The sequence below is a fragment of the Lacerta agilis genome, chromosome 2, assembly GCF_009819535.1.
Source record: "Lacerta agilis isolate rLacAgi1 chromosome 2, rLacAgi1.pri, whole genome shotgun sequence".
Taxonomy (NCBI): domain Eukaryota; kingdom Metazoa; phylum Chordata; class Lepidosauria; order Squamata; family Lacertidae; genus Lacerta; species Lacerta agilis.
Window position 1 is genome coordinate 57,117,065 of NC_046313.1, and position 19,549 is coordinate 57,136,613.

Genomic DNA, 19,549 nt, shown 5'->3' on the forward strand with positions numbered 1-19,549 from the left:
CCACTGCTCCTCCACTCCCCCCAACCCATCGGCAGGAAGTGACGTGATATAACGAGGGCCGCGCTCATAAAGGAGCTCGCAGGGAGAGGCAGAGGGAGGTAGATGGAAGCCGCGGAGAGTGGGGGAGGTGAGAGAGGGGCTTATAAATCCTGTGACTGGCTTTTCCCCATCCGACCCCCTGTCAAATGTTTCCTTTCGGCCTGGCAGGCATAAATCCAACCACTGTAGCTTTCCGCGAGTTGATGGGGGAAAGTGTCACCTGTTGAATTAACAGAAGTCCTACTGGATCGTGCCCTTATTCTCTGCAGTAATTAAATGCAGAAGCCTGCACTTCCCTGGTTAGATATTCACAGCTGTCAACAGGGATTAGATTCCACACATCGGTTTCCCCCCTTCCCCCCCCCAAAAAAAGAATAAGGGAAATAGGGAATATCATAAAATCCCAATTTCTGTCCACTGTGATTGCAAGTATGAACCAAATCCATGTATTTAAAGCCATTTGTACTCTACTGTTTTCAGGTAAATGGCTCCCAGCATGGCTTACACATCAGTTCAAAGAGCAAGATGGCCCCTGTCTTCAGCTTTGCCATCTAAAAGACATGGAACAAGAGGAAAGGGATGGGGAGGGAAGAGGAAAACAAGCGCACAGCTGTTTTTAATGTTACAAAACTTGTAAAAGCAACCTGCTGCGATGGAAACAGTTCAGGAAGAGAAGTTCTCTCAGCCGTCAGAGACAATGGAGTGGCCTGGCTGCCCTTGTCTCACTCTACTGCATCCTGCATCTCATGCTGACAATTGGAGGAAAGCAAAAGGGAGACCCAGGAGCTGTCAGGTGATGAATTACACTCTACAGTAACTAACATCTACCAAGTGGCTACTCCTATGAGGGTAGTGTTATCACATTTTCCAGAAGTATCAGGCTGTGGGTAGCCCTCAGATTTTTAGGTGGAAATGAGCAAAACCCATAGATCTGCTGAGTTAAACTGGAAGGGAATATTTATTCTTGAACCTCCATGGGATCTTTCTATCCCAGATTTGCTTGTGAAGTACCGTAGTCTAGGTGGACAGGAGAGCCAGTGTGGTGTAGTGGTTAAGAGCAGTAGACTCGTAATCTGGGGAACCGGGTTCGTGTCTCCACTCAGCTACATGCAGCTGCTGGGTGACCTTGGGCTAGTCACACTTCTTTGAAGTCTCTCAGCACCACTCACCTCACAGAGTGTTTGTTGTGGGGGAGGAAGGGAAAGGAGAATGTTAGCTGCTTTGAGACTCCTTCGGGTAGTGAAAAGCGGGATATCAAATCCAAACTCTTCTTCTTCGTCTTCTCATGCTGGCCAAGGTACAGTCATTGTCTTTAGCACACTCCTTTACCTTCTATCGGATGGAAAAGATTTTGGGTCTCTCAGGAATTACAAGGAGAGCAAAAAGGTACACCTTTTTGTCAGGACACCAGCACTCTCTCTTTCCCACGTTCACACAGGAATCATACCTTAGCAAACCACGATGCAGATGGGACCTATGCTTTCTTACCCATAATAGCATATGAGTAATAAAGCATAGATCCCATCTGCACCTGCTTTAGCCCAGGTCCCCCTACATCTCTGAAAAAGTGGCCTGTTTTGCCTTTAAAACAGCCGTTATAAGGATAAAAGTTTTTTGGGGGTGATAAGTTCAATTCTTCAGAGGAGCAAACCCTTATCTGATAAAATTATTAAAACCAAGAATTCTAACTCTAATGTATTTTACCACACTGAGTTTTGTTTTTTAATCTGTGAGTTTTCTTTGCAGCAGTAAATTGAATATTTTCTTTGGTCGTATCACCTTGAGTCTGTAAACTTAGCTGAGGACTTTCTAACTCTTGAAAGCTTAGCATTGTCCTTATTTTTCAAATTTTGATCCTAGAGAAGAAACAGCAGTGACTAAGGTTTTCTGGGAACTAATCAAAATTTGATTGATTTGGTATCCATTCATTATGTTACTAATTTATTTAATGAAATAATTTTTAGAAATAGGTGTGTGTGAGCAGAATTATAGTAGCTGAAAAATTTCCACCCCACATCACTGATGGAAAATGGTAGTTGATCTGAGAAAGGAGGAGAAAGAAAATGGCAGGTTATTTTACAGCACTATCCTAAAAACACTTAAAAGTAAATGCTATTGACATCAATGGAGTTTACTTTCAAGTAGCAGTTTTGGCATGTTGGAAGTTAATGTTTCATTAATTTTATGTAATTGCTCCTAAACTGCATGTCTGCACTGAACCATATGTTGTGATTTCAGATTCTTGTGTGTGTTTATATGAAGGGCTATCTTGTTGCTATAGGCAACTGTTAAGAGCATTTCAATGATCAAACACTTCTAGGAAGCCAACACAACTTCGTTATGAATCTGCTTGCTGCATTTATATATAGGTCCCTTCTGCCAAGGCACTCAATACTGTTTACAATTTAACATACTAAGACAAAAATGAAAGAAAGATACAAAACAAAAAACTACAGGATTGTCTCATGTCATCAGTGGCCTCTTTTATGAGAGCCTGAGCTCCTGTCTTGCTTCCACTCAGGTCATACAAGTCTTGTAACATGATAACTGTTGAGACGTTCAATGATAATGTCAGAGATCTGCTGGGTTATTCAGGTCTATAAGGGCCACAAACATCTGCAATTGTGACATGAAGGCTGGCAGCATTAACCCCGCCATATGGGAATCCCTTGCATATGACTGCAGTGCCTGGAGACAGATAGGTTGTTCATCCATAGCAGTGATCAGAGGAGGAATGACTGGTGGGAGGAGTGCAGAGAGAAGAAATGGCATGATGCACCTGTAGCAGCAAAACCGGACACCTTCATCAGCCACACCTGCAATAAAACATGTTTCTCCCACCTTAGTCTCTACAGCTGCAGCAGGTGCTGTAACTCTACAATGGTTTGACTTTACTCCTGAAGGTGCACTCTTCCATTGTCTCCTGAGGCAGATGGGATGCCAACAAACAACAAAGGGCTACACATGACATGCAGCACACATGTCCCTGTAAGTTAAACTCAGTTCATTTGCTGCAGCCACATAGTACACATGTTAACATGCAAAGTGGTTCAACTTTGTCATCTGTATAAGGTACAGGAGACTGCTCTGACATGGCACAGCTTGGTGAAGGAAGACTAACTGTAAAAGAAGAATGCTGGAGATAGTTCATCGGGTAGAGCATGGGACACTTAATCTCAGGGTCATGGGTTCAAGCCCCATATTGAGCAAAATATTCCTGCATTGCAGGGGGTTGGACAAGATGACCCTTGGAGTCCCTTCCAACTCTACAGTTCTATGATTCTATGAATGTCTTGTTGGTTGTGATTTTTATTGCTCTGGGAGCTTTCTCTGTTGAAGAGCTAGGTAAACATTAGAGCCAAGTAGCGAAGGCACATAACCTGCAACCTTGATATGCAGGGTCTGTACATTGCTGTTAAAGACCTGCTATTTCTCACTAGATGTTTGAAACAGCTTCCATAGTGCCCTTTTACTTTGAATGTCGCAAATCCTAGTTTTCTTTTGTTTTAAATTTATGATTGCTTCTATTCCTTTAAATCGCAAATGGGTTTCTCAGCCATTGGGTCACTAAAGTAAGAAAAATACGGTGGTGCTGACCACATCCTTGCTTTGTTTACTGTAGGGGAAAAAGAAAAAAAGAAAACCCTGGCACACCTCAGTTCTACCGAACTGGATGGGTTGAGGGTGGAGTGGACTTTGATTTGACTTAAGGATGACTGCCAGAGACAAGCAGCCATCTGCACTAGAGCTTCCGCCTCAAGACAAAGGGTCTACAGTTTTAACTTGAGCAAATCCAGATTGGTAGTGGCAAGAACAGGAACTGGAGGACAAAGGTCAGCAACGTGGAGCAACATGACCCACACGCTGCCCCTTCTACACACCCACGATTCATTGTCTTCTTGTCTGGGAACCTGTTTCTGTTCTCAAGATGAGATATTTTTGCTGGCAACAAAAGAGAACAAAAGACACAAGAAGGAATAAGATCCCTTCTTGGAAGATGTTCTTCTTGTTCTGTTTCCCTTGTCTCCATGCTGAAATCTTGCGAAGCAAGCTAACAATAAATGCAGGCATGACAGGAATTCATTTTGTATCCAGGAGGTACAGAGACCTTTTTGTTTTCTATGTGAGTTAATATAGACTCTTGATGGACTAGTACCAATTTTATTATTTTTTGAAGATATACATTCCCTCTAAGGGTTTCGATCCTCAGGAATACACACACACACACACACACACACACACACACACACACACACACCACAATAGTTGTGAATATAAAATGCTTTCCCCTCCTATCAAGTGGGATTGTTATTCCAAGGCAGCACTAATGTGATTATAAAATCACTTGTATCATCTTATTGGCTCAGGTGCTTTGATCTACCAGAGTGTCTGCTCGGCTAAAAACCCCATTAGAAGGCTATGTAGTGATCTATGTAGTTCTATATGTCTTTTCCTGCTTTTGCATCCATTATCTATCATACTTGCAAAAGGACCCATCCTTTATGCCAATCTTCTATTTTTTATTTAAAATATGATTAAACATCACAATAGCACAGAAACCTAAAAAGGAGAGCTGTGCACAATATTGTGTAGGACTACTGACTGCTATACTGATTAGGAAAATGGCTGTAGTGTCGTCCCCCCCCCCCCCATTTTTTTTCTTTTTTCCTTTTTGCTACTGAAAATAAAGTAGCAAAGTCCCCTATGAGGGTGAGGAGGCACTTGGCTGAGTGCTGAAATACAGTATGCCCTTTTTCTGAGACCTCTCCTTAACTGCCTGTTGACCAGTCTCTTCATTTGATGTCCTTCAAAACCTTCCCCTTGAAATTGTAAGCTAATACCTGTAGTTTTCCTCTTTGTTTCAGTCAAAGCATTTCCTCATGGTTATCAGCACAATCACATGATTGATATTGATTGTATAAAGCCTAACCATGTGATTATAAAAGCTGGTGCTCAAGGAGATACTGCATTTTAACTCAGCTGCGGCTTTGGGTATTTCTAGATAGCCTTCCCAGATAGAGGGGTAGGCAACCTAAGGCCCAGGGGCCAGATGTGACCCAGTTGCCCTCTAAATCCAGCCCGCGGACGGTCCAGGAATCAGCGTGTTTTTACATGAGTAGAATGTGTCCTTTTATTTAAAATGCATCTCTGGTTTATTTGCGGGGCCTGCCTGGTGTTTTTACATGAGTAGAATGTGTCCTTTTATTTAAAATGCATCTCTGGGTTATTTGTGGGGCATAGGAATTCATTCATATATTTCCCCAAAAAAATATAGTCGGGCCCACCATATGGTCTGAGGGACAGTGGACTGGCCCACAGCTGAAAAAGGTTGCTGACCCCTGGCGTAGATCCCCAGTGTGATGGTGGCAGATACTCGATGCCAGTTGACAGTGTAAACCAGATTCATATCTCAGTGTAACTAGCAGAAAAATTGGTTAGCATCCATCTGTCTTGGGAGAAAATAGAGGAGCAGCAGAAAAATTACGCACCACTTCATTAAACTTTACTTTGTTTCTTAGGAACTATATTTTGGGTTGGCAGACTTTAACCTTCATCCCTCTGAAGCAGATAAATTCATAGCACATTTACCGGTACTTGTCCAGCAGGATATCTGTTCAGATATTGCCTTCCTTGTGGCTAATAAAATACCACTGCAATTCATGCTGATGAACTTAGTGTAAGGAGCTGCCCTAGAGAGGCTAAATAATCCACAAATGTTTTCATGGTTTTACATGGGTTTTTAAAATTTAATTTAACTGCAAACCATATTGAGAGGGCTGCTGGCCCTGAAAAGCAGTATAAAAATACCTACATTGTATAAATGCTGGAGGCTTTTCTTCAGCCAAAATTCACCAGAACTCAGTTCCAGCACCTCTCAGGTGGGTGCCCTAGTCATTATAAGAGAACAAGGGAGGTGTTCGTGATGAGTTCCGATACCTCCTTTTCTAGAATAATAGCACTGTATAATAAACAATCTCAATGCTAGCACGCGCACGCCGTGACGTCATGATGCGCACGCGCGGCATCCCAGATGGACTGCACATGCGCAGTCCACCCAAGATGGCAGGCACGAGCGGCCAGCACCGCGGTGGTGGGGCAAGTTTTAAGGCTGCAGCGCGCGAACAGCAGCACAGGCGCTGTGCTGCTGTTCGCGCGCTGCAGCCTTGAAAGTTGCCGTGTGCCGGCGGTGCCGATTGTGGGGGCGGGGCGCCGCCCTGAGTGTCACCCCCCCCAGGGCAGTACCCGGGGCAGCCCGCCCCCCCTTGCTCCGCCCCTGGCCAAAAGACTGGGGTCCTGCTTCATTACTCGTAAGCACCATACTGTTCTGCTTTTCATTTTGCTGTTGCCAGTTCATAGCTTACTGGGAATGGGTCACACCCATTTTGACTGCACCTTTTAATCCTTTGAATTAACTTTCTTTGCATCTGTGCTTTTTATAGTAATGATACACACCTGCATTGCTGGGCCTTCTGGCTCATTTTGTAATAACACTCTCTTCACTCACCCACCTGCTTTGTCTGTCTGATTTGGAGGGCAAGTGCAAATGATAGTTTATTTTCTGATGTGCTGGCAAATCGTGCTTTGTCGTGAAAGGAAGAAAACGAGTGAACAAGAGAATTAAGGAGAGAGCCTGAGAACACGTTAAATGTCAAACTCTAGTATGGCATTGCATGTGAACCAAACCTTTGTCTTTCATGCTATAACTGAAATACATTTATCTGGTTAACTTTAAATCCAATAACTGCAGTCAAAAACAAGCATACAGTATTTGGTCTCACAGGTGGACCATCAGAATGCGGATGCAGTCATATGTTCCTTTCAGATTCTAACAACGGCAAGCCAGGATTTACTGGGTTTCTGTACAAGACTGTTCACTTGTAAAATTGTTACAAGCAACAATTAACTTCCCTACTGCAGTAACTTGCCATACATGGTCATTCCACGCCACACATAATAGAAACACTACAGCATGGCAATGCATTGCAGTAACACCTTTTTTGCTAGCAGATGCTGTGATGTTAATGGTTCTCTCTTATTTCCTAGCAGTTATAACAGCTAGGCAAGGAAATATATGGATCTGAAAATGCAGAACTTTAAAACAAATATTGTGCCTAAGAGGTTCCTACCCGTATTACTTATGTACTCCTACAACCTATAGCAGAAGCCCAAATGAAGAGAGGGTTTTTGGATGATTGCTAGTCACCAAAATTTTGGTTCCTGTGATCCAGCCCTCCTTTGACTAAGGCCAGCTTCCTCATTTCCATATTACAAACCGAAAGCAAGAGGGGGAAAATGTTGGTGGCTGCCCTTTGACCAGGGCGGGCTATCTTAAATCAAAACATCTTACATCATTGAGTTAAATAACCAGGGGGAAAGCATGTTTAAACCACTTATTTAAATCAAGTTCCCCATTTTCAGATCCACCTATTTTATGTCTAGCTTTTATAAGGTCAACACTGAAAGGGGTACATCGCACATAAAGCATATTGTGCCAAGAGAACAGTGTCCATTCATAGAACTGTAGAGTTGAAGGTTACCCCCAAGTGTCATCTAGTCCAACCCCCTGCAATGCAGAAATCTCAGCTAAAGCATCCATGGCAGATGGCCATCCAAACTCTGCTTAAAAACCTCCAGTGAAGGAGAGTCCACCACCTCCCAAGGAAGTCCATTCCACTGTCGAACAACTCCTACTGTCAGCAAATTCTTACTGATGTTTACTTGGAATCTCCTTCCTTTTAACTTGAATCAATTGGTTCAGGTCCTAGCCTCCAGAGCAGGAGAAAAGAAGCTTTCTCCATGTGACAGCCCTTGAAATAGTTGAAGATGGATATCATATCTCCTCTCAGTCTCCTCCTTACGAGGCTAAACATACTCAGCAGCCCCAGAGGCACACTCCACGGTCTCTCAACAACAAATGTCCATTAAATACTTGCTTATGAAATGTATGCAGGAAGCAGCTCCAGGAATGGATGCAAGGTCTCCATATGGGAGCAGGAAGCTGAATCTTCTGTACATAGGAAACGGAACCCCAACATGGGCCATTTATTTCATTTGTATCCCACTTTTTCTCCAGTGGGCTCAATGTAGTAGATATGCCCCCCCTTGCATTTTATTCTCACAACAATTCTATAAGGAAAGTTAGTCTGAGGCTTCCATTGGTCCAGGATTGCCTAGTAAGCTTCATTGTCTGAGTGAAGATTTGAATCTAGGACTCCAAGTCTAAGACTAACCAGTACACTACACTAGCTCTCCAGTGCCTACTGTAACAGGCAGTGCCAGTGGCACAAGGATCCAGCTCTAGGGTCAGGGAATATGAGAACCCCCCTCCTGCAATCATTGACACACCCCTGGTGGGTAGTGTTGTAATAAAAGCAAGCTGTAAGTGTTCCTTCTTGCTTATTTCATCACATTCCAACCATCTTGACCTCCCAGCCTCAACAATTTAAAGGCCCCTGCCCCTAATTTCAAGTTGGGGGGATACTGCATTCTAGCCCACTGCCACGTTATGGGTTGAGATGTAGAGCAGATCCATTGATTTGAGTGCATCTGCCCCGAATATGACTTTGTTGTTGTTCAGTCGTTCAGTCGTGTCCGACTCTTCGTGACCCCATGGACCAGAGCACGCCAGGCACACCTATCTTTCATTGCCTCCCGCAGTTTGGCCAAACTCATGCTAGTCGCTTCGAGAACACTGTCCAACCATCTCATCCTCTGTCGTCCCCTTCTCCTTGTGCCCTCCATCTTTCCCAACATCAGGTTCTTTTCTAGGGAGTCTTCTCTTCTCATGAGGTGACCAAAGTATGACTTAGTTGTCACCATATGAAAAGAAGGGATTTCCCCATCTACTATTCTGTGTCTGCTCTCCAGTACTCCTCAACAGCTAGGGCGGGTCTGCCCCCTTTATCCCATATATTTATATATTTATAGCCCCTTGTAGTACAGTTGTATGGAGCCATTCACTTTCACTAATGAGCAAGATGGATATGCCTGATTCTCCCCACCTCACCCCACCCCCATGTAATTATTTATTAAGATGCAGGTTCAATACATAGCGTAAGTGAAGATAAAACACAGCTTTCTGCTTTTTCGTTATGCAGGGTGATATCCCACCCACCTCCGCCAATCCTGTCCCCACTCCTGGCTATACCCATCCTGCTCTGTGAATTAATAAGCAGAGCTACACTAGCAGCAAGCTTATCAATATTAATTCAGTTGGGGAGGAGGAGGGATTAGTATGACCTTTCCAAGCCCATGCTGGCTCAGACGGTCAAAAAGCAGCTGAGGAGAGAGAAGCAGGGCAGGTAAAGGCATGTGGCTTTAGTATCTTTTCTGCCATCGTAATCCAAAACAGCAATAAAATCATATCACTTTTCACAGTCAGTATGAAAGAGCACATTGTGTTGGCAATCTTTGGGCTGGATTAATTCCTGGCTGAAACACCCTCGCCCTCAGGGTGTGTTGTGTGTGTCCTCTGTTTCTGTAAGAGAAAACCACCGGCAACTAGCACAAAGGAAGCTGAAATAGGTGAAGTGTTTAATGGCAGAATGTTTATTTAATCAAAATCATTCTGCATGAAGTGTGGTGAGCAGTGAAGAGGGTGAGAGGGAACAAAGCCATCCACATCTGTCATTCTATTGTTGAGCACAATTGTTCACAGTAGCTAATCCAGACGTTTGCTTTGTCGTTGCATTCTGTTAAAAAGGAACTGGGATGTTTTGATCTCATTACAAATGATATCCTTTGAATAGGTTTGTAAAATTATTGTTGATTGCTAAAGGATATTCTAGAAAATAATTAAGGATGTCAGAAATCTGATTGCTGTGCATTAGCACTATGCTTTTTCATTTTTTTTATTTCTTTGTTTGCTCCAAGATGAAATATAATAGCTTTCTGCCCTTATTTATTGTTTTCTATTGGTGCTTAAATGCATAAATAATTTCTGGTATCTTGTGATGCAAAACCTGTGATGCATGCTGGATTTAACAAAGAAAAACTGATCCAAAAATATTTTTAAAATGTGTTGTGTGTGGTTTGTAATGTGCACTTCACTAACAAAGCTGAGGGTGTGTTTCTCCTTTCTTTGCCAGGATCCATCATGTCTGACAAACCAGATTTTGCAGAAATCGAAACATTTGACAAAACCAAACTGAAAAAAACTGAAACCAGAGAAAAAAATCCACTGCCCACCAAGGAAAGTAAGTAAATCTAATTCAGCCTGGATGTACAATTAATAATTTGCTCAATGTGCATAATAAATAAATACTCAGAGAGCCAATAGTCCTAGTTCCTCAGGAATAACACTTTTAAGTAATTATTAATTTGGATTTCTTATCTGCATGCACTTAGCTTTTTTTATATTGGCCAATTAAATTGGTTATTGTGGCTTTTAAACTGTGTGCACTGTTTGCTAAAGGAGATAATATAACATGGACTTTGTGCAAGTTATTTTACCAGTATGTCCAGAAGCATGATGATTATATAGCTGAATTTCAAATCTAAAGTTTCCTTTAATAAATCACCATAGAGGCAGACATGTTGGACAGTTACAGCTTGCCCACACAAAGGATGCTGTGAAATTATATAGCCCGACAGCTTTATTGTGTCATTAAAACTTACACCAGTATTCCACTACAATAAATCTGCCAGTTTTTCAAGTGATACAAAATTCTTTTATTTTTGTATTTAATAAAAAGCACACCTTGTTACTATATGAGACAATTACCCTCCAAGGTTGCTTAGTGCTGCCCTCTTCTGGATTGTATCTATCACATCTACTGTATAGTATTGGATGAAGTAGTGTTCTTGAAGCTACCAACATGAGTCTGACCAAACTGCAGGAGGCAGTGGAAGACAGGAGTGCCTGCTGTGCTCTGGTCCATGGGGTCACGAAGAGTCGGACAAGACTAAACGACTGAACAACAACAAACTCCTGCCAACATTTATGCCGCAATCAGTTTTTTAGGTGGTGCAAGACTGTTTGTTGTTGTTGCTGCTACTCTTTAAGAATTTAACAAATGTAGAATTAATCAGGTTATATATTATCCCTGTTTTACTAGTGTAAAAATCAGAGTTTTAATTTTTTTCTGTAGCAGTAGTCAGCAAAAGGATTAAACCCCAGGCCTTCAGAGCTGCTTGCATGACATTTAGGAGAAAGCTTACCTAATCTCTCCTTAGTATATGAGACTTTTTAAAAAGGGATTTGATATAGATTGCTGGCTCATCTGTTGGTAAGAATGTCTCTCCAGCCATACAGTTTGTGATACAGCCAGTGCTTTTTTCTGGGGGGGGGGGGGGTGCAGGGGTGCCCATACCCCTAAACATTTTGTGAATCTAAGTTTTGCCTCATTGAAGGGCAGTATTTCAATATGCGTAGGAAAATGAGAGTGCCCCTAAACATTTTTTTTAAGAAAAAAATCACTAGATACAGGCATAGACCCTTGTGCCCAGTACTATTTTTGGGGAAGTTGCTATAATTCTTAAGCACATACCTGCATTGGATCTACCCTTTACAGCAGGGTAGGGGAACCTGTGACAACATGGTGCTCTCTAGACATTGTTGGACTACAACTCCCATCATCCCTGATGATTGGCCATGCTGGCTGTGGCCGACATACACACTTGACATTATATATGATGCATATTTATGTACATCACAATGGAGAATATTAGGTCCTGGTTATTTATACAAGGTTAGCAACCTTGCCTCTTTATTCTAACAGAGGCAAATAACAAGAGGTCCGGCATGGCAGATTTTTGTGATGCTTGGAAACTACCACTAGCACAGCCCAACATAACATAAATCCTCACTGCATTGTCCACCTATAAGTAAGACCATCAGAGCAGGGACTTGGGGCTCAAGGCCAGCAGCCCAGTTAGTACTGCAAGCAGGAGGGCTCGCCACATTTCAAATAGGCTAACATCAACCATCATTCTCTAATGCATAGGCTTCTATTCCTGCAAAACTCACCGAGATACCCAGCCGCCTCCCACCCAGTAATATATGATTCAGTAGAGAGTATACAGTTATTAATGACAGCAGTTATTAAGGACAGAAGGGACTTTAATTACATTTGTTTTGACAAATTGGTGATGAAGAAGCGGTTATTCTTTGACAAGTGCTTAAAAAAAAAAAACCCAAGGTGCTTTACAATTGTCCAATGTTGGCAAACCAGATTTCTCTTGTTTTCTTGGCAGCCATTGAACAAGAAAAGAAAAGCAAAAACACACCCTGAAGTTGGACCAGAAGATATGGCCAATATATCCTGCTGTGTGGTTTTAAGTTCTAAGTTTTTTAACTTTGCTATTCATTGACTTGGCTCAGCTTTTCTTCTTCGTTCTCAAAGCACTTTTTTTTTCTTTATTGGTGCCGCAGAGATTTTTTTCAAGCAAATGCTCTGAAATCAATCAAATCTGATTTTTATAATTCCCCAAAGGGACTGCAATCCTGTGTCCAATGTACATATGACACTTTGTCAAAGATGTACACTTTTGCTGTCTGTCAATAGAAAATATTATTTTCATATAGTATCCTCTGTAGAACCTCACAATAAACCACTTTTATGTGTTACCCTTATTAAGTATTGAAATACGCTGGCACAAAAGAGTTCCACATCCAGAAAAGCCTATCTGTGAATGCTCTCAGAAATAAGATGTAACTATTGGGTCACAGTTAAATATCAAATTTACAGGGAAATATCTCTTGTGGGAAGGGATCATAAAAGATAAAATGAATTAACGTTTGTTTGTATAATCATTAATCAGAAAGTATAGTCACTGTATTGTGATATCCATTGCCTTTTTTTTTTTAACCAAAGTGAAACTTTTGTATGTCCCACATGGTCAGATTCCTACTTAAATATGAACCAGATGGCTTTGCCTTCTGATAAATAATAATAGAAGCTTAATTCATATTTAATTCTTCTTTTGTTAACATGGTACATGAAAAACTTATTTTCTGATACTTTTTTTTTTTACATACCTCTACTTAGAAACCCTAGAACCAAAGGCCATTCAATGAAACTGAATGGTGAGAGATTGAGAACAGACAAAAGGATGTATTTCTTCACATGACACATCATTAAAACTTACGGAATTCAGTGCCAACATTTGAACAGCTTTAGCCACAAGAGGGAGGGGTAGAGCTTGCAGTACTAAATTGCTCCACAAGAGGATAGTTAGCCATCATAATCATCCAAGGTGTTTTCCAAACCACGTTTTAGGAATGGAAGAGAAAAATATATACTGTTTCCAAACCTGGAGTGGAGATCAGATTCTTCTACAGGGTGGAGAATAAAGCTTGGTGGCCAAGAACTTCTGGCTGGCAGATTGTGACCTTTCTTTACTAAGGAGAGAGAGAGAGAGAGAGCGCACATGCATTGATTCTAGAAAGCACAAGCCACTTAAAAATTAAATTAAATATTATTATCTGTAAAACAGTTAAAATAAGCCACATACATTCCTTGGCCTAACTCGTGCCATGTGGATGTGGAATTCCAGGGTTCTTACTCATTCTGTTTAAAATGCAACAGTGATTATTCATCTGCACATAGCTCAAGAGCAACTGCTTTGCTTGCAGAATGCCCCAGGAATCAATCCCTGGAATCTAGAAGCATGGCTGGGAAAGATCCAAGTTTAAACCTCTGGGAAGCCACTGCCAGGCAGTGTAGACCGGGTATCTTTACCTTTTTCAGATCCAGTACCAACTTTTAACCTAAACATGAGTTTGCAGACTTTTTTGTTAAACCTTAAGTTTTACCATATATTTGCATGTTGGCAGTGCTGCTATTTCAAGCCACCTTGGATCAGGCTGCTACCTGGTGTGTGTGTGTGTGTGTGTTGTAAACTGCTCTGTGATCCTTAGATGAAGGGCTTTACGGAAATTTAATAAATAAATGCCCAGTTGTATAGACACTACTGAGCTAGATAGATCAGTGGTCTAACATAGCTTCCTATGTTCCAAAGATACACTTCATCTAGCATGGAATCTACACACATATAAAAACTGTCCTGAAAATGTTTTTTTAAAAAACAGCATTTAAAAAAATGAATTGAGTTTTCCAAAAGGCTCACAATTGCTATCTAGCATCACATTGTATATTGCACTTAAAACACACTTATTTATTTGCAGCTGTATAGCTGAGTCCTAGGACTGGATTTAGGTAGTACATTTTTGGTGAAGTATTGAGCGAGCCATTGTCATTACGTTCACTTTTTAAAGCAAACATTATTAAATATAAAGCTACTGCCATGCTGAAAAGCCCACCCAACCTTTGATACTCACACAAGCTCATGGCAACAGTAGCATCCACCCCCCTGTCACAAACAAGGCTTCTATGCACAAAAATTAAATCTGGTGCTCTGTGAAAGTGGAAAACCACTCTAGAATATGTGTGTTTTTATAATACTGCTGCAGTCCCGTGCACTTTTACACAGGAGTTATGAAACACAAGGGGACTTGCTTCAGAACAGACAATCACAGGATTGTGCTGCTTTGTGTTTAGTTTTACTCCAGTGCCAAGAGGGTTGGTTCAAACATTTGTTTATTTTAGTTTAAGTATAAGACTTTTAGACTGTTTTTCACTAAGGGTCCCCAAAAGCAGTTTCCAGTAATAAGAAAAATATGAATTGAAACCAAGAACAGTTTAAAATCAGATCATGCAGTACAGTATAAGCAGTGCAAAACAGGGTTAATCAAAAGAGAGGCTGGAGAAATCTTCCAAAAGCTTGGGACAACAGGTAGCTCTTGACTATGAAATGACTCCACACCTCTAGGCAGGGGCAGCGGGTGGGGGATGCAAATTCATGTGGAGGCAAGGAAAGTGTGTTCCACTTCTGCTCTGCTGCAAGAAATGGGAGTAATGGATCCTACCTGTTATTATACTGATTCATAGGTTGCCTCCACTCCCAAGATGTAGTGATGGTCAAACAGAGTCATGTCACGAAGGCATACAAAATACAGTAGTACCTAAGGTTACAAACACTTTGGGTTACAGACTCCGCTAACCCGGAAGTAGTACCTTGGGTTAAGAACTTTACCTCAGGATGAGAACAGAAATCGCACACCCAGCTGTAACTGGGACAGCTCTTTTCGTTTGGTTCTCTAACCAGGGATTTCTGTATATTATAAAAGATGGAGGTAAGTTGAAGGCAGGAAGTAAGAGTAATGTCACACTTCACTTTTGAATTTCTCCTTTGTGGGGAATACTTTTTAAAAGGTCAAGCTTTAAGCAAATTAAAATATAAACCTTATTGATTAATTTCAAGGAGATAATATTAGAATCATAGAATTGTAGAGTTAGAAGGGATCCTGAGGGTCATCTGGTCCAACACGTGGGAGTAGCCAAGGCGGGGGGCAGGGGGCAGCTGCCCCCCATCAAGTAAAACAATAGAAATACTTAACTGACCAATCACATCAGTTCTGCCCCCCCTAACAAAAATCTTGGCTATGCCCATGGTCCAACCCCCTGCAATGCAGGAATATCAACATATGGTCCCCCATCCAATTTGAAACCATACCTGCTTAAGCTGTTTGCAAATGTGCTAGTAGTTTTATTACTATCCTACTAGGATGGTTATCAACATACTTCTTCACTGTTTCCTGAAAATCATCTATAAATTAAGCCTGTTCTCAAGTTAGGAGAATATAAATTTCAGTCTTAGACACACAACCACTCTTCCTCAAATGACCTGTACAGATCAGTATTGCCTCTTCCCTACTTCTCAAATAATCCATCTGATGACAGGGGAGGGGTCAATTTGTTCCCTTGCCTTCAGAGGGCTGAACTCCGTGGAGAGGTTTAAATCTCTAGGCTGAGTCCAGCTCCACTGTGGTAATTGTAATACAAATCGCCTTCTCCTCACTCATCAGATTGATTGATGAGGGAGGAGGGGGGCAATTTACACCACCAGGGTGCTGGACTGTGCCTATTTTTTTTGCGTCTGCCACTAACAAAATTGGTGGGTTTAGGGCAGGGGTAGGCAACCTAAGGCCCGGGGGCCGGATGCGGCCCAATCGCCTTCTCAATCAGGCCTGTGGCGGTCCAGGAATCAGTATGTTTTTACATGAGTAGAATGTGTGCTTTTATTTAAAATGCATCTCTGGGTTATTTGTGGGGCATAGGAATTTGTTTATTTTTTTTCTTCAAAATATAGTCCGGCCCCCCACAAGGTCTGAGGGACAGTGGACTGGCCCCTGCTGAAAAAGTTTGCTGACCCCTGGTTTAGGAGATATTTAAAAAAAGAAGGAGTGAGTGGTGGGGTTGATTAGCACCTGGGCTTCTGGTTAGCCATTGCTGCTGCCGAAGGAATTTGATAAATATGGTGCATATGATTTTCCCAAGGAGTTTCACACAGAAGTCGCTGGGGTAGCAGCATTGCAGAGAAATGTGCCCAGATTTTATCAATTAGGCCACTTATCTGCTTATTGCAACCTAGAGAGAAGAGAGGATATCCATTTTGGAAAAGCATAAAGGGGATATCTGCCAGTCAGTTGGTCAGATTTTTTTTTTTTTTAATAAAGGGGGTGTCCTTCACATTGTCTAAAACAATAACATTCTTAGGTTTAATGTTAGCAGTGTCCTGCTAACATTACCTAGGTTGATGGCTATCTGACCCTAGGCTATAGACTGCCACCTACCAGACGCCCTACTATGATGAATGTTTAACATAATTCAATTTGCACACTAGATACGTCTTATCATAAAGCTTCAGTCCATCTCCAAAGGTTCAGCCCAAAGCTGCAAATTCCTGCTGATAACATTTCTATAGAAAGCTTCTTTGGGGACCTAAGACTGCTGGGACAAACAGAGATAAGTCATGCGTTACTCATGGTCACAGAACTAAAGGCATTTCATTGTACAGCAGGTATAATTGTGGAGAAAGACACATTCAGTTTCAATTTTTTTGCATATGATGTATGGGAGATTTGAAGGATACCTATTAGAAAGGAGACAGTAAGACTTCCAGCTGCCCTATTAGCCTTGCCAGCTCTCCCAAACTCTGCATCTAAGAAGTAACTTCCCTTCCAATTGATTTAACACTGTAGTATTATAAACTGGGATAGGAGAGATAAAGATATCTCAAGTACCTCAACCAGTATTATAGCCTTGAGCTGCAGTTTGCTGTTTGTGCCATCTGCAACAACCCTACTAGTACCAGGTCTTCTATTTGGACTGCAAGAGAGCGGCAATGTGGGAGTTAGCAGTCATTCCAAATCCACACCATCTGTAAACACCTGGAATCTGTATGCCCTGGTGCCAGTAAATTAATCACAGGAAAATACATTGGGAGTGGATGCAAATTTCTCAGATCAGAAGTCCAGCCTCTGGAAAGATATTTGAAAGTTCCAATGATTGTTTTGAACTCTGTTTTGACATAATGTTTTGAACTAGATATATATTCTGATGGGAGATGGGTGAAATATTTTATGCCACATATCTGCACACCTTACTTCTAGATCAGGGGTGGAGGACCTGGCCCTCCTTCAATATTGAACTACAGTTCCCATCATCTCCAGTAATTGGTCATGCTGGCAAGGTGTGATAGAATCTGTGAATATCTGGAACACCACAGGTTCGTTGCCCCTGTCTTGCATCCTCTGAGGCTTGGGTGTGGAGGGATTCCATTCATGAGATTGTCTACTAACAAGTTGTGTTTAAATGCCCCATGCAACAAAGCAATTTCATCTAGAAACATCCAGCGGGAGTCTCTCAGTCAAAACAAGCATTATACTAATTGAGAAGAAAATGTTCACTGTGGCAAAAATCTACAGGAAAGGGGAAGGAGGAGAGCAGGTAATGCTCACTATTTATGTTAAATTAGGTATCCAACATGTGTTTCAAGCTGGTGTTCTTCTTCTGGGTCCATATAATTACACATCATTAATAAAATTAATTGCACACAAAAATAAATAAAACACAATTGTTAAGTAGTGGGTGGACACAGCAGACAACACAGAGAAAGAAGCCCTACTGAGTTCAGCGGGGACTCCTCTCAGGTAAGTGGGTATGGGAACACATATTTAGTGGCTTTAAATGGGAAGATAGCACATTGCTCGTGAATGTCATCTCCAATTATATATGTGACTACAAGTGGTTAAGGGATGCGGGTGGCGTTGTGGTTTAAACCACTGTGCCGCTTGGACTTGCGATCAGAATGTCGGCGGTTCGAGGCCCACAACGGGGTGAGCTCTCGTTGTTCGGTCCCAGCTCCTGCCTACCTAGCAGTTCGAAAGCATGCAGTGCAAGTAGATAAATAGGTACTGCTCCGGCGGGAAGGTAAATGGCGTTTCCGTGCACTGCTCTGGCTTCGCCAGAAGTGGCTTAGTCATGCTGGCCACATGACCGGGAAAAACTGTCTGCAGAAGTGGACAAACGCCTGCTCCCTCGGCCTGTAAAGCAAGATGAGCGCTGCAACCCCAGAGTTGTTTGTGACTGACTGGACTTAACTGTCAGGGGTCCCTTTACCTTTACAAGTGGTTAAGTTGAAAACGAAACAGTGCAGGGAAATGAGTCATCCAATAAACCTCTCCCACCCCATTGTGAGTTTCTGTATACAAATAAAGTATATGGCATCACACATAGGGGATGTATTCTAGCCTCCCATGGAGAGCAATGCAGATGAACACAATAAAAAGGCCTTGTTATATGTCTTCAAGGAAGGGGGGAATCTTTCTAATTACCCAGGTGTTTTATTATGATTATTATTGTGGAGCTTTGCAATGTAGTATCTGATGCCTGGGCAAGGGAGCAAAAGTTGGATTTTTTGAAGGCGTCACCTGCTATATATAATTTTCAAATGTTCCTCTCCACTTTTCACACATTTGCACCATAGCGGAATAGTTGTAACTATCATTCTATTCAGTTTCTGCCAACTATCCCAGCCTCATATCCCTAGGCAGGCAGTGTTTGTGAGCCATCCAATAACAATACTGGCTTACAATAACAAGCCACAAGGGGTGGGGGAGAGACATTAAAATAAATTAATAAATGGCTGTAAATTGGGTTAAGGTAAACTCACAGAATACAACTCTATCAAAAGAGATTAGCCATGACAACTCAGAATACCATATGTAGTCTTACTCCAAGCATTCCTGAGGCATATGGCTGAAAACAGCGTGTTTGGGTTCTTGGTCTGATCCAGCAGCACAAGGATTCTTGTTATGTTCTTAAAAGGTAAAGGTAAGGGACCCGTGACCGTTAGGTCCTGTTGCGAACGACTCTGGGGTTGCGGCACTTATCTCGCTCTGTAAGCTGAAGGAGCTGGTGTTTGTCCACAGACAGCTTCTGGGTCATGTTGCCAGCATGACTAAGCCGCTTCTGGCGAACCAGAGCAGCGCATGGAAATGCCATTTACCTTCCTGCTGGAACAGTACCTATTTATCTACTTGCACTTTAACATGCTTTCGAACTGCTAGGTGGGCAGGAGCTGGGACCGAACAACAGGAGCTCACCCCGTTGCGGGGATTTGAACCGCTGACCTTCTGATCGGCAAGCCCTAGGCTCAGTGGTTT

At 42.0% G+C, this 19,549-nt stretch overlaps 1 protein-coding gene across 7 annotated transcripts; it reads left to right on the forward strand.

Moving 5' to 3' along the window:
- The first annotated feature begins 55 nt into the window (after nucleotides 1-55).
- Nucleotides 56-12,613, forward strand: LOC117041408 (thymosin beta-12-like). Of its 7 annotated transcripts, none has more exons than XM_033140169.1 (3): nucleotides 56-127; nucleotides 10,128-10,235; nucleotides 12,235-12,613. In XM_033140169.1, exons 1-3 carry the CDS (start codon nucleotides 103-105, stop codon nucleotides 12,270-12,272), a joined length of 171 nt encoding a protein of 56 aa, XP_032996060.1. In that variant the 5' UTR covers nucleotides 56-102; the 3' UTR covers nucleotides 12,273-12,613. The 7 variants fall into 7 exon arrangements, with proteins under 7 accessions (XP_032996060.1, XP_032996064.1, XP_032996066.1 ...); XM_033140173.1 differs by lacking the exon at nucleotides 56-127 and adding an exon at nucleotides 439-468; XM_033140175.1 differs by lacking the exon at nucleotides 56-127 and adding an exon at nucleotides 800-832.
- The last annotated feature ends 6,936 nt before the right edge of the window (nucleotides 12,614-19,549 follow it).